This window comes from Phocoena phocoena, chromosome 8 (genome assembly GCF_963924675.1).
Source record: "Phocoena phocoena chromosome 8, mPhoPho1.1, whole genome shotgun sequence".
NCBI classification, from domain to species: Eukaryota; Metazoa; Chordata; class Mammalia; order Artiodactyla; family Phocoenidae; genus Phocoena; species Phocoena phocoena.
The window spans coordinates 70,442,570-70,458,511 of NC_089226.1; the positions used below are offsets into that span (position 1 = coordinate 70,442,570).

The window sequence follows — 15,942 nt, forward strand, 5'->3', positions numbered from 1 at the left end:
TCTTCTGGGCCTTTGCCCAGGGAGCCGCATGCCACAGCATGGCTTCTATGTGGCTTCCTGGGTGTGGGCACTCTTCATGGTCTATATTCCGGTCTCTATTTATGTTTAAAATTAATTTTTGCAAAGAGCAAGCACACATTATAATTATGTTTTACATACCATGCTATATACAATTTATTTTTCATGTCTAAAGTGATGTCTCTTTATATTCTTTGCTACATATATTTACAGAATGTCTATTTTAAGATGCCTGTTTTTCTATACTGAGCACAGTATTCAAATACCTGGCTTGTAACTCTGGTTTTAGCAGGAGCTTGAAAGCTAAGCTCCTCACCTTCATTTTGTTTCATTTATCCTGCCATAAAACACCCTTAACAACACTTCCATCATTCTAGAAATTTAATTGTAATATGAGCATATTCATTTAAATGTTCAGTTTTAAGATCTGCATTATTGTGTTTAAAATAAAACTGTCAGCAAATGTTAACTCCTGTTTTGCTTCTGAGAAGACACAGAGAACTTGCTTTTAATGTTATTGTTTAAAACACACAGTAGAGCTTGGAAACTGAACTTTCTCCCCTGCGGCAAACATGTGACCTCTCTGGGCTCGATTTCTTCATCTATAGAAAAAAGGGTCTGATTCTAGCTGATCTCTAAGGTCTCTTCCAGTACTAATGGTCACTGTTTAAGAGGGAACAAAAAGGGATGCCAGAAAACAGTACTCAGGAAGGAGGATTAGAAAGAGAAAACGAAAATAACATGCACAGAGGAACCTTTATGTACTAACACCGTGCTAGACGTTTTCACAAATATTAGCTCATTTAACTACCAATAACTCTATGAGGCTGGGCAGTAGTATTCTAAATTTACAAAGGAAGAAGCAGTCAGAGTGATAAAATGACTGTCCAAAGTCATACATGGAGGGACAAAATTTGAATTATAGTTTATTGGGCTCCAAATCCCAGGCCCTTTTTCTACTAAACTATCAGCTAAAATAAGTCACTTGATAATGTAGGGATACCCTAGCTTCATTCTGTTGTTTTGTTTGTTTGTTTGTCTTGGTAGGAAATAAGTAATCTGGCACATCTATGGTGCAATGCACTTTTATCTCTATCCAGACATAGGATAGGTTCTCAGGAAACACAGTTGTATCCATTACAAATGTCAAAATTATCTGATATGCTTAATTACAATTTACCTGCCTTTGCTCTGAACTCAAAGGATATTAGACTAGTTAGTTCCTTTACTCCTATCTAAATAATAGTGATTTATAAGCTAGGTATTTAGTTAGTTTTCTCCACATTTCTTTTACTTGGGGTTTACTAAGCTTCATAAGGTACCTGAGTTCAGAGTTTTCCTCAAATTTGGAAAATTTTCAGCCATTACTTCTTCAAATATATTTTTCTGTCCCTTCCTTCTCCTCCTGGGGCTCCAGTTGCATATATGAGGCCATTTGATGTTCCACAGCACTGATAGTCTTTTTTCTATGTATTTCATTCTGGACAGTTTCATTGTTACGTCATCAAGTTCACTAGTCTTTTCTTCTATAATATCTAATCTGTTGCTATTGCAAAACAGTACTAATCCAGAGTACTTTTCATCTCAAACACTGTATTTTTCATCTCCAGACATTCAATATAAGTTTTCCATGTCTTGTTCTATAATGTTCATGTTTTCCTCTATATTCTTGAATATATGGAGTTTATAACACCTGGTTTTACTCAGTATTGAATATTAGGCAAACTTCACATATATTATGGGTTTGGTTCCAGACCACTGCAGTAAATCAAATATCACAATAAAGCGAGTCACATGAATTTTTGGTTTCCCAGTCCATATAAAACTTACGTCTATACACTACTGTAGTCTATTAAGTGTGCAACAGCATTATGCCTAAAAAAACAACGTATATACCTTAATTAAAAAATACTTTATTGCTAAAAAAATGTTAACCATCATCTGACTATGCAGGGTTGCCACAAACATTCAATTTGTAAAAAGTGCAATAGTTGTGAAGCACAATAAAATGAAGCTCAATAAAAAAGGTTATGGGACTTCCCTGGTGGCGCAGTGGTTAAGAATCTGCCTGCCAATGCAGGGGACAAGGGTTCGAGCCCTGGTCCGGGAAGATCCCACATGCCGCGGAGCAACTAAGCCTGTGCACCACAACTACTGAGCCTCTGCCCTAGAGCCCGCGAGCCATGACTACTGAGCCTACGCGCCACAACTACTGAAGCCCACGTGCCTAGAGCTTGTGCTCTGCAACAAGAGAAGCCACCGCAATGAGAAGCCCGCACACCGCAACGAAGAGTAGCCCCCATTCTCCACGACTAGAGAAAGCCCACATGCAGCAACAAAGACCCAACACAGCCAAAAATAAAAATAAATAAATTTATAAAAAATAAATAAATAAAAAAGGTATGATTGTATATTCTAATTTATTATTTATTCTTATAATTCAATAATTGCCATTTCCACCAACAATGCCACTGAGCATGGGAAGCACCTATTAACTCCCAGTCAAGTCAGTCCCTTTCCACAATGGCAGGCCTGTTGTTGGTCCTCACAGCCTGTCCTGGCCCAAGAGAAACTTTGTGGGTGAACAGGAGCAGATATGCTTACCTCTTCACTTGGCTATAGTTGGAAGTCCCTTGTAAGAGCTGTTTTTACTGTCTTATCTACTAATTCTATCATCTGTGTTATTTTGGGGGTTGTTTCTAATGACTGATTATTCTTTTCATCATTGTTCATATTTTCTTGCTTCCGTGAAAGCCTGGTAATTATTGAATACATGCTCCACATTGTGAATTTTACAGTGTTGGGTTTCCTAGTTTGTATATTCCTTTAAGTATTTGTGGACTTTGTTCTGAGACATGGAAAGCCTTACTAGGCTTACTTTTAAGCTTTGTTAGGCAGGTCCAGAGCAGTCATTAATCTAGGGATAATCTGGCCCCACTAGTGAGGTAATATCCTGCTGGGGACTCTACTTGGTGCCCATGTGTCAAGTGATCTTTCCAGTCTGGCCAGTGGGAACACAAACCATTCTCAGTTCTTTGTGAACCTTGCAATGGTTTTGTCTGCTACATCTGGTCTTTTTCCCTGGCCTCAGATAGTTTCCTCACATGCAAATGCTGATCAGTACTCAGCTAAATACAGGGGAACCTTCTGCAGATTTCCAGTGCTCTCTCTCTATATACAGCTCCCTCCTCTGGTACTCTACCTCACAAGTTCCATCTACTTGGCATCCTTAAACTCTGAACTCTTGTCTCTCTACTCGGGAAGCCTTCCAAACTGCATGTGGCTACACGTCCTGCCCCACCCGCCCGCCCCCGCACTATTGCCTGGAAATTCTCTCTAGACAGTAAGATGGAACAACTGTGTTGCTTGCCTCACTTGTTTCTCTTCTATCAGGGGTCACTGGCCTGTACTCCTATTGGAAATGTCTGAAACTACTGTTTTATATATTGTGTCTTGAGTTTTACTTGTTTAAGTTTGGAGAGTAAGTAAATCCCTGTTCCTCCATAATGGTTTAAAATGGAAATCTTCTAGGTTTCTTTTAGGATCTCTCTCGGTATACAACCAGATAGTTCAGTTACAGCCACTACTACCACCCACCACCATCTTCTTTATTAGCATCAGATTATCATCAATGTCATCGCTATACTAACATTTATGGAATAGTCACTATATTCTAGAAGATGTATTATCTCATTTAAGACCCGTAAAAATATTAACTTCCATTTTACAGAGGCAAAAACTAAGGCTGAAAGAAGTAACTTGCCCAAGGTGACACATCTAGTAAAAGTGACAGAACTGACATTTGAACAGAAACATCCTTACTGCTGATGTTGACAATTATAGCAAATAAAAATTCTGGGGGAAAAAAGGAAAGGAAGACCGTCTATTTTTTATTTTTGTTACCTTCAGCTAACAATGCCCTATGTCACGTAGTCGTGTTATGTACAGAGGGAAAGAATGACTACAGAGAGAAACATGAAATATTTTAGTGACCATAATTCTTTCAATTAGCAAAATATAAGATTATTTTCAGAACTTCTGTAATAATAGGTAGGAGTTATTTTAAAAATTTAAAACATTTGCTTTATGTCTTGGTCTATATATTTTTACTCACACATACAATAAACAGTCTAATAAGTATAATAAATGCCTCCTTTGTTATTAACATAAAGTATAGTCAAGTCAAATTATATAGAGAACTCCCTAAGAATTTGCATGTGGTCAAGTGAGTAATAAAATTCAGTTGGCCCACAAAACTGGAATGGTAAAAGCAAATATAAACTTGAATCTAACCAGGGAACATTTTACTCATCCAGTAAAGGCTTGGTTTGGTGCAGTTCCATTTGGCCAACCCACTTATAAAATGACTTTTTCATGTTAAAATATCTAATACTCAATACCTCAAGTCACTGATGTTTGATATGCTTATACTCCAACAACTATAATTAAACAAAGTGCCTTGGTTAGAGTGGTAGTGTTCTCTTATTCACAAAAAGAAACTCTTGGAACACAAAATAAATAGTCTGTTTCCATAAGTTAATACTATCTTATTAAATGTAAACCGCCTATTGTCATATCTCAATATTTCTAACAACAAAGCATAAATGTTCATCTACTTCTTTGGAGAATCTAAAGGCATGGGTGGCATTAAATTAATTCCTTTGGGTGGGCACTGGCAGAACTATCCATCCTAATTATGTTTACTTCTTTTATCTTTGGTATTTGGGATCCATATTTTTTAAGGGCTTTTCTGAAATCTCAAAGTCCCTATCTGCAAGTTTTAGAAAATAAAACAATTTCAGTAATTCTGTGGCCTTCAATGCTGTTTTGTTGGCCTTAGATGTTTCCTATGTAATGAGTTAAAAATAATTGCAAAATTTCTCCAAGTGCAGTACTTTGGGCACATTACAATAATACATCTGTGCTTAACATATCCCGTAAAGTAGGTAAGTCAGTGATACAAAACAATTGTTTCTTTGAGCTGTCTGAATTTGTTAATTCAATACAGGAAGCAAAGGCAATCGCAAAAGCCTGTAAGTACCAGCTGCAGCACAAAGTTAGACTGGATCATCAATTCCCCTCTGTCACCAAGCACCTCCTGGCTACCCCATTTTAAGATACTGAAAATCAGTGAGGAAAGGATCTATTAATGTTTCAGTCATAACTTGGGCAATCTTGTTTATCCTATCACAACTATATATGGCATCAAAGCATGATTACGTTATGACACCACTCATTCCTCAGAGCCACCACATTTATAACTATTTTTGAAGGAGAGAGCTTTATCAACAAACCATATAAAGTCTAGCACTGCGTTCTATTTTGTCAATCTAAAGTTTTGAGATCCTCCTCCTCTAGCACTGTACGTTGGCTCCCCACCTGTTTAAGGAAGTTAGAGAGAAGTGTCACAAGACTATGACAAAGACTGGTAATAAAACCATGGCCATTCATGCCAATGAACATTAAAAAATAAACGCCAGAATCCAAAGGGGAAAAATTCTTGAGAAGTAAGTATGCAGATATAGGTGAAGATCTCACAATATGGCACTATTGTTATCAAAAGGGAAACACCTGTTTCTCAGTGCTCAATCATGAAATTTACAATAAAGAGGAGCGTTTTGGGGTTCCTTTAGGCTGTTTTGCTTCCTGCCGTTTATTCCCAACACAGCCTGGTTCACTACCTTTCTTGTGAAGCTATTTTCCAAACTGTTTCCATAATCCTGCAAAGCAAATACCTTAACTTGAGTTACAGGGCTGGTCCCTCTCTTTTCATTTTTTATCCCAGTAGGTGAGACTGCCCCTGCTGTGTTTGGTGGCTGTGGAGTTGATGGCATCTTTGCTCCAGGTGACACCTGCATGCTGGCCAGCTGAGCGGCATAGAGCTGCTGCAAAAGAGGGAAGACAAACATCATCTCTTTAAATGCAGCTGAAATGGAGTTTCAAAAAAAACTTACCGTATTGTTAGATAACTGTTTCTCTGACAGCCTTGCAATTTCTCTTTCACTATTTTAAAAGAGGAAAATGAAAGAGAATAAACAGTATAACAGAAAGAAAGAGCAATGATATGGGAGTCATTATTCTGTTCCTGGTCCTTCTAGAAATAAGTTTATGACCCTAAACAAAGGATTGAATTGCTCTAGGACTCAATGTCTTCAATCATACAAAAAGGAATTTGACTAAATGGTCTCAAATATTCTTCCTAGTACCTAAAATCTTCATAAAAGTTCTTTAAAAGTCGGTATGTCCATTCATGTAATTTTAATATTTATGAACTAAGAAACTGATCTAAACTTTCCTAGGGATTTCTGGAAGAACATCATTCTAATCCAATACTGACTAAACTTCTCTGGGGATGCTGACCCTTCTGGATGATAAGAGTGCTGCCCTCAAGATCCCTGAGGCCCAATGCCAGTCCCTCCTTCCTCAGAGTCTTATTTCTATGCAGCATATAACATAATCCAAAAGAGAATATAGCCAGATTTGTGGGGGAACAAAATCAAGCTTCTTTTTCCTAGCACAGGATGTGAAATCCTTAACTGTAGAGTTATCAGCTTTGGGGTGAAATTGGTGATAAGTGAATGTGTTAATCTGCTATGGCTAACCAGAATTCAGATACCTCAATTTTAACAGAATTCCATGCTTGAAAATGCCATTCAAATATCTTCTTTTCTTCTTACCATCAAGAATTAAGCCATCAAGATTATGACTACCTTAATAGTCATATTTCTATCATAATAAATAGAAAGCTTCCTAGTTCATTAACCACGGAGAAAATAGCTCAAACTTTGCCATATTAGTAGGGGGGGAAAAACAGGTGGTTTGTATGTAATTTCCAGCATTACTATCATTCAGATGGACAAATAAAAAAAATTACAGACCTTTCAGCACATGTAATTAAATGAAAGCTTAATAAAGAATAGCTTGCAAGAGCCAGATGTGCTTATGTCATGATTGTTGCTTTCTTTGGACCAATTTTTCTAATATAACAAGCCTCTAAAGAAATTAAAGTTTCATAATTCTGTATGTGCAATGACTCAGTGGCAAGAAAAATTCACAAGTAAGAGTCAGTCAAACTGCTAGAACTTCGGGGGAAAGAAAAGACTATCTTGTTTCCTTTTTCCTTGTTTCCTTTTATATCTTTTTCCTTTAAAATCCATCCAGGTGTCTTCAAAGGGAGTGGGGCGCGGGGGTGGGGGGTGGATGCTGGGCCAGTGAAGAAAAGTTCTACACTGAACGGAGGGGAAAAGTACTGGCTCTATGGTGGCTGGTATCATGACCAATATGCCTTACTATTGAGTATTAAAGAGTCAGGAAATCTTCGAGAGACAGGAGTCCTTAGACATCATTTATGCCTTCATTTTACCTCACGATTCACAAGATCAGAAGAAAGTCAATTTGACTCAATCTTGAGTCCTTCAAGGAACTTCAGTTAGTGAAGAAAAGCAGAAAAACAAATCTTTGGACACAAATCTATTTTTTAAAAGGCTGACTAAATTCAGAAATCCTTCAAAATAATTGAACGATATAGTTGCCTTGGAGAAACAGAGTAGCATTCATTGCTCCCTCTGAAGTTTCGACAATCATCTATTTTACATCCCGTTCTAAAGGCTTGTACCTAAGAGAGGCAAGCTGCCTTAGAACTGTTGATTCCTTAGAATTCCTTGTGCCTTCTGGTTACTGATATGTTAGAGGCAGGAAGAAGTATAGCCACAGTCTGTAAAACTCATAGACCTGGGTAAACTGGACAGTAGAATATCAGATAAGATTTAGTAGAATGAGCCTTGAAATAGAAATCAGAAATTAGAGTCCAATGTAGAGATAGAAAGTGCTCATGAAAATAAAAATGTTCACATTCTGCCTAACAAAATATATTAGTTTAGATAGAAGTATAGAGCTTTTCAGGTTGAAGACTTTAGCTCTGACTTGGAGAAAAGAATGCCATTCATTGAATAGGCATAGGTTTACAGAACAATTTCACAAATAGCTCATCTTCTAAGCGAACATTAATTGAATATGTTCCATATGCCAGGCTCTGTATTAGGAGCTAAGGAGGATTCAAAGTCTTGGAACAAGCATATAGCTCTGGAGGAGATGGAAGATAAAGATCCTTAACAGTTGATTTGCACCTTTCCTGCAACGCTTATCCCTTTTTTTAACTTTGTGTTTAATTATGCACATGTCTTATCATGCTTGATAGACTGTAAGCTGACTGAAGTCATGATCAGCCTAATTATTATTATTATTATTTTTTTGCGGTATGCGGGCCCTTCACTGTTGTGGCCTCTCCCGTTGCGGAGCACAGGCTCCGGGTGCACAGGCTCAGCGGCCATGGCTCACGGGCCCAGCCACTCCGCGGCATGTGGGATCTTCCCGGACCGGGGCGCGAACCCGCGTCCCCTGCATCGGCAGGCGGACTCTCAACCACTGCGCCACCAGGGAAGCCCGACCTAATTATTTTTGAATGCCTAGCATCAGCAATAGTGACTTGCAAATAAGAGATAACCAATCAATATTTTCTGAATTAATGTGCTATATATAAAATCCCTGGATGTTAGGGAGGAGAGATATTCTCTCTATAAATGAGGCAACAGCAGTGGTATACGATTATATTTATTGTAAATGTAATGAATAATTTCATGGTGTTGAGTTTTAAGAAATAAAAGGAAAATAAATTCAGTGCAAATTAAATTATACTGTTTTACAAGAAATTATTCTCTTGAAGTCATTTTTAGAATGTTGACTAGATAGCTCCTCAATAACTGCTAGCTTCACTAACCCATCTTACACGTTTCTAACACAAATTGTAGTACTAATTTTTCTTCTCAGCCTAGTTACTTATAAATTTAAAGTTTCCCTAAATGCTACTGCATCCTTTGCTGAAAGAATATAAAATACTAGTTATTCAAATAAATAGCTTTAAGTTAGAAAACTCCTTTGAAAACTAATGGTTTAGGAAGGAAAAAGGTTAAACTCTGATTAACTATTACATAAGCATTTACAAAAGTCATTCCATGTAAGATTCTCAGAACACAGTTCATAGTCATAATGACAATAATAATGAATATTAATTTCCAAACAACATTGAGGTTTAAAAAATCAACAATGCAGTAAAGCTTATAACAGGCTTAGCCAAAGTCCTTTAAACATTTATACTTTGGTGAAGACTGTTTTTGTAAGTATAGGTTCTTCCAGTTCAATTTTGAAAAATGTTCAGTGGTTGTTTGGGATATTGAATTGTCTCTTTATCCAAAATACATAAAGACATGCAGTGCATACATGTAAAAATGAGCCTTGTTAAATATTTTTCAAAATTATAAAATCACTCATATTTTATAGGAGCACTTTAAGAAATGCTTTTACTATTTTATGGCTAAATAAACCCTACCTTTATTATTAGTTCAGTTTTAATAAAGTAGCCAGCACTAAAATTTTGGTAAGCTGAACAATAACATACTTAGTACCTGGAATTGAAAGGGGCTTAACAGATCATTTAGTCTAGTCTGACCTCTTCATTACACTGATAAGCTGAGGTCGAGAGAACAGAAGTAGCACGCCCACGATCGTATAGTTAGTGCTGGAGCTAGAATAAGAATTCTCTAGCTCTCATTCCAGCATTATCGTTTAAAGTAGAAATGGATATATGAACCAACCTTGGTACTTTTCAAGCACATTTCCAGTACAGATGAAATTTTCAACGGCAAATCTTTATTAAATGTGTACTATTAACTAAACACCATGCTAAACAATGGAGGTGCAACAACAAGCAACTCAGAAATAGTCCCTGCCTTAATGGAGGTATTAAATAAATGCTTAGGTAGTAACTATGAATTACAGTTAGAATAAGTGCTGAGAAAGAAAAATATAGAATGTCAGGTGGCTGTCTAACATAGGTATTTAATGTAGCCTGAAGGACTACAAGGATCAGAATAGCTTCTCTAAGGAAGTAATGCTTCAACAACTATCCATGTGGAAAGGTTGATAAAGAACATTCCAAAAAGAAGACACATCAATCATTATGGCTCTGAGGCAGGAAAGAAGGTAACATTTTTCGATGAACTTAGAAAAGGCCAACGTGGTGCGACTGCTGAGTGAGCATAGAGCTGCATGAGAAGAGGCGAAAGAGGGGTAGGGTCTTATCAGGCCACATTAATAATTTCAGACTTTATCCCCAAAAGAGAAGTACCTAGAAAGAGCAATGAACTAGAACCAAGACACAAAGACTCTTCTATGCTTTATCACTAACTCATTGACCAATCTTTTTTTTTCCGTTGCGGAGCACAGGCTCCGGACGCGCAGGCTCAGCGGCCATGGCTCACGGGCCCAGCCGCTCCGTGGCATGTGGGATCTTCCCAGACCGGGGCACGAACCCGTGTCCCCTGCATCGGCAGGCGGACTCTCAACCACTGCGCCACCAGGGAAGCCCCTCATTGGCCAATCTTTTAAGCATAGGATTAAGAAAGTCCTATGAAGATCTCACAAACCCACAAATACATATTACCTCTAGTAGTGTTTCTGGAGTTCTGTGTCCTGAGACTAGCCTTGGATTCTAGTGACACTTTAATAACTAAGTCTGCTTAGATTCAGCACAAAACAGTAGGTCCTACCAACCAAACTCAGCCTTATGGTAAAATTCTTGAGTGTCTTTGAGTACACACGCTGGCCTATGGCCAAGACCTAAGAAATGTTTTGTGTCAGGGTCATTTTACAACACTATTGTATTTGGGAAGAAAGGCATGCTTTCCCCCCCCCAAGGAGTCAGATTTACGTCAAATTATAATGGATGGTGTCACAGTGCATCTAATATTTCCCATAATGTGAAATACATATATATTCTTTTATACCTGCTTTCTGTGATAAAATCACATAAGATCTCCAAAGGAGAGCACCATAAAAAAAAGGTGAAAGGCCTTTTATTCTCATAATCACGATTTTCACATAATCACTCATCCAGTCATCACCCCCATTCATTCGTGTGTTAATTCAACAAACATATATTGAGCACCAGCTCAGTCAGGTACTGTGCTAGGTATTTTACTTTATTATTTTATTTCATCTTCAAAATAGTTATATGTGATAGGAATCATTATCTATTTTAGAGTCAGTCTCACTTTAAAGCCCACGTGCTTTCTGCTTTTATATGTTAAAATAAGCTATACAGTGAATCACAATGAAACGCATTTCCTATTCCTGACCACCAGACAAGAATCATTGTCCAAGAAGAGAGATTCTGATATTGCTGCTCTTCTGAGCTCTTTTGACATCTTCCAGATGTCTCACAGCTACTTTTTCTAAAATGGCATTTCACAATCCTCAAATGGAGAAAGAAGAGTTAAGGGTACTACCAGCCACCTTGAAGGAGCAAGGGGCACAATTTTTAGCTAAACTCCCCGCTCCAACCAATCTTTGAGCCATAATAGAAGACGCCTGAAATACCCTAGTGACATGTTTATCAGACTGATAAAGTAAAGAGAACAATGCAGACTATGGGTAGAAATAGGAGAACCTGATAGAAAGAGAAATTGACAGGGGCTTTAAATTGGCACCAGTGTGCTCTAGTATATGGAAACCAAAGTAAAAAAGCAGGCACAACTTCACTTGCTGTATTCTCTCTGGAGTAAATTCTCCTGTGTTTTGTCATTTCAATTAGAAAGGGCATTTTAAAGTGGCCTGTTGGAATCTGACCCAGAGAGAAAGAAAACAAAATTCTCCCTCAAATACAACTTGCCTATTGGTAGATAATGAAGAAAGGAAGAAAAGAGAAAAATGCTATTCTATAAAAACAGATTCAATAGGCACTAACTTGAAGATCTCAACTCTCACCTTTATATTTACCTGATTTGCTATGGTTCCGAGTAATATCTGAGAACCCCAGGCCTCTAGCCCAGGTTAACTCAGATGCTGTTGCTATGTTTCCCTGACACTACCTCAGGGGCACAATAAGGAGCTGTTGGAGAAACAAGCAGGGTGGGTAAGGCGGCAACCTTAAGAAAATGTCATTATTTACTTGATTGATGCTGCCTAACACTAGGCCCCAAGCCTGGCTCAGTTCTCCAGGGATATCCTGGATTTTGTTACCCTCTCAAAACAATACTGATGACCATTCCTCTGCCTACCAAGCAAGGCATGCTATAAAGCTGGATAAGTTCAGCTGTGAGGCTGTGAGAAGGTAAAATGGAGACAGGGGTAATTAAGCCGCTGGATGTAGTGCTTGTTCAGCACAGGGAAGAAACTGGGTCAGTAACAAGTCACTACAGACTGAAAGAGGGGTGGGGGAGAGAGCTTAAAAATAATTTGAAGGCGATCACAAATACTTTTACTTCTCGTAAACCTCCAATGTCAACAAAATGATCCAGGAAATATAGCTGTGGTTTTATGGAAGGAAAGAACTGAAGTCCTTGTTTTCAGCATAGAAGCTACTTGTTTAGCTATACCCCTAATATTTGATACCAAAGAAAATTGGCTGTGAGGATAGGAGGTGAGAGGAGGAATAGGGGAAGAACTACTACTCCCACTTGTCACATACTGGGTTAATTTCCAAGTTAATCTCCTTGCCCCTCCTGCATATTTTTCTATTGCCATATTTTCCTTTCCTTTTAACCCCTCTTGTTTATCATAATTCTACTCATCTTTTGAGTCTCAACTCAAAAATCACCTTCTCCTTAAAGACTTACCTGACCACTGCCTTCTTTGTGTTCCCACTATATCTCATTCTCTATCTCTGTGTACTTTCACCAAATTATGAGTTCCTTAAGGGAAGAACTGAGTCTTATTTGCTTTTATGTTCCTAGCACCTAACTTAATGCCTGACAATTAATAGATGCTCTGTTAACATGGACCATTAAAACCCCTTCATTTACCTTGTCTCTGTCTTCTTAAAATTACTATAATTTCTGCCCACACCATCTTCTTAGTATACTTTTCCTCACACCCTCTCAAAAAGAACCCCAGAGGTGGAGGTCAGTTCTCTTCATTTCTGTCTTTTTGGACCAATAAGCATGTGAATTCACCATGTAATGCATTGATTTTCTTGCAAAGAAACACCAGATAACACAATGTTAGCAGAAGGAAGAATTGTATACATGATCTAATCCAATCCTTTTGCTTTACAGATGAAGAAAACTAAAGCCTAGAAAAGGAAGTGATTTGCATAAGCATACCAACTTGTGAGCAGTGGGTAGAAAGAAATCTAGAACCCAAGGTTCCCTATTTTCCCCATTTGGTGTTCACAAGGACTCATTTCTCTTTGTGTTCTGTTCTCTTGGGGAACTAACTGCAAATAGAGTTTGTACTTTCTATCAGAGCTTTTAGTTTGGACTACATAAAAGAGATGTTTTTCCACCATTCCCCTAAGATTTAAAGAGAAATTCATCCTACATGTACTTAAAAAGTCATCACTGGGCACCCAAGAATGATTTATGTTGTAGAATTTTATTTTAATATTTGTCTTAAAATGTACACATTTTTAAATGCAACCATAGTAATAATAATAATTAACCATAGTTAATTATAATTACATTAAGGTTTCTACAGATGTTTAAAATTAAAGTTTATGCAAAAATAAATAAAGAGACAAATTTGTCTCAGGTGAGAGCAGATCTATTTCACCCCCTTTGAGACTTCTGCCATTTGTCTTCCCACAAAAAACCAAGAGAAAAATGGGACAAGCATTGATTGTAAGCCACTGGAGAGCCAAGACCTGTTTAATTCATTTCATTATCCCCTGCAGCCGGCTTAAGAATGTCAAGTAAAGAAAAATGAATTAAAAAAAGAGTTTTCCTGGCTAGAGATCATCTTGCCTATTTTCCCAAGCACTGAGTAGCTTGCTCCTCTGACATAACTCATTGTGCTAATGGGACGGGGAATAGGGGGAATACGTTGGGTGTGGAGGAGAGGAGAAGCTGTGAAAAACAGAAAAAAGAATAGGAAAGAGGCTCAGGTCAAAGGTCCTACCCTTGAACAAAGAGAATATTTTTAAAAATCGGGAACCCATCAAATAACAGAGCACCCTGTCGTCTGCCATGAAAAAAAAAATCAGAATTCATTCTCTGATTGCACCAATTATATTGGAATGCACTCAGAAGAGCATTTCCTTATGGAACATAGTTGCCCAGTGCAAATAATTAAAAGTAAACAAATCCACCCCCAATAGTTTTAGCAAGAAAACTCAATCTCTCGCTGCTTCTTCCAAGTATCTTTTCTTTCAGGGTGCTAAAAAAAATATGTAAATACATAATGCTTTATTTACAGAAATAAAAGTGCAGTCATTGAAACAACTGGTAATTTGGTTCTTGAAGCAAGATATTCGAAGAGGTGATAATGAGGGCAGTTGGAAATAGGCATTATGGGAATGAATCTTACTGTTTTCCTCTGTTTCCAAGAGCTGGGCAGGCAATGCTGAAGAGATCCAGCTCTCTGAATGTGCTCCAAGTGGTACAGCTTGCATTTGTAATGCTCCTTTAACTCTCTAGTCGCAAAGCCATAGCTCTAGTCGCAAAGCCACAGCTCATCAGAGAAGTCTTAAACAAATGCATCTTGACTGTACCAATAGGATATAAATACTCATCAATGAGTCCAGAAGTTGGGTGTGAAATCCAAGCATTATTTCCCATAAACTAAGTCACAAGGAATTTTTCAGTGGGTATATATATTTGAGTGCATGTGCTGAGTTTAATAAAATACTTTCAGTAAATGAATATATGTTAGGTTCCCAATACTTAAAAGCATTGTTTCTTTGTAACTGAAAGGTGAATTTCAGTTCAAGCTCATTCAAAAACTATTTATTGAGTGGCTACTACTGGCCAGGTACTATGCAAGAAATATAGAGGAGGTCAGAAAAACTAAAAGAAGAGGACATTTAAATACAGACCCAAAAGAACTGAGGGAGCAAACCAGGTCATTATCTGGGGATAGCATCGCAGGCAGAAGCAAAGGATAGGTGAAAAGTCCTAAGGCCAAGGGTGTGCTTGTGCTTAGAATGTTTGAGAAACAGCAAGGAGGCCAGTGTGGCTACAGCTGAGTGAGCTGGGCAAAGGGTAATAGGTCAGGTGTCAAAAAGATAGCAAGGGGGCCAGATCATGCAGACTTTGTGTACTATCAGACAGACTTTGGATTCCATTCTGAGTTTCTGGGTTTCTAGGAAACACCATTACAACAACATGGTAGACCTGGAAATCCCTCAGCAATACCCACAGGAAAATCTGGAGATATGCCAGGGCTGCCTTGCCTTGGTCCATGATGATTGCCAAGAAACCAGATGCTATTGCTTGAAAAATATTCTACAACTGCCCAGCTTCTATGCCTTTTGATTTCCATCCATAAGGAAGCCTCCAGAAACAACACAGAATGAAGACAAATATGGGTAAGTATGCAATGAAAAAAGTTTTTAAATTGTTATAAATATATATTTGGGAAAAAATGCATGAAAGTGTAATATTTTCTAAATGCTAATTTTTCCCTTTAATGAATGGACAGAACAAATTTTGCTGGTTGGAAATAAATGTGTTTATTATATGAAAGTGTTTTTACTGTTTTTAAACTGTAAACTGTTTTAAACTGGCTTATAATTTCTCAGGAGACTTTGGAAGGTTGAACACTAGAATTATGCTAATGAACAAAATTTTATACCTACAATGAAATGCACAGATTTATGTTTTAAATCTCATATTTAATAATAACACGAGGGACTTCCCTGGTGGTCCAGTGGTAAAGAATCTGCCTTACAATGCAGGGGACGCAGCTTCGATCCCTGGTCGGGGAACTGAGATCCCACATGCCGCTGGGAAGCTAAGCCCACGTGCCATGACTACTGAGGTTGCACGCCTCAACTAGAAAGCCTGCAGGCCGCAAACTACAGAGCCCACATGCCCTGGAGCCTGCGTGCCACAACTAGGGAAGAGAAAACCCACACACAACTAAAGAGAAGCC

General features: G+C 38.0%; 1 protein-coding gene across 4 annotated transcripts in view; it reads right to left on the minus strand.

Annotated features, from left to right (window-relative positions):
- Nucleotides 1-15,942, minus strand: part of SOX6 (SRY-box transcription factor 6) — a 442,494-nt gene that overhangs the window by 82,181 nt on the left and 344,371 nt on the right. For all 4 annotated transcript variants that reach the window (XM_065883041.1, XM_065883044.1, XM_065883043.1 and 1 more), the window contains one exon: nucleotides 5,754-5,903. In XM_065883041.1, the coding sequence (XP_065739113.1) occupies nucleotides 5,754-5,903 (150 nt within the window). The remainder of the gene's footprint in view (nucleotides 1-5,753; nucleotides 5,904-15,942) is intronic.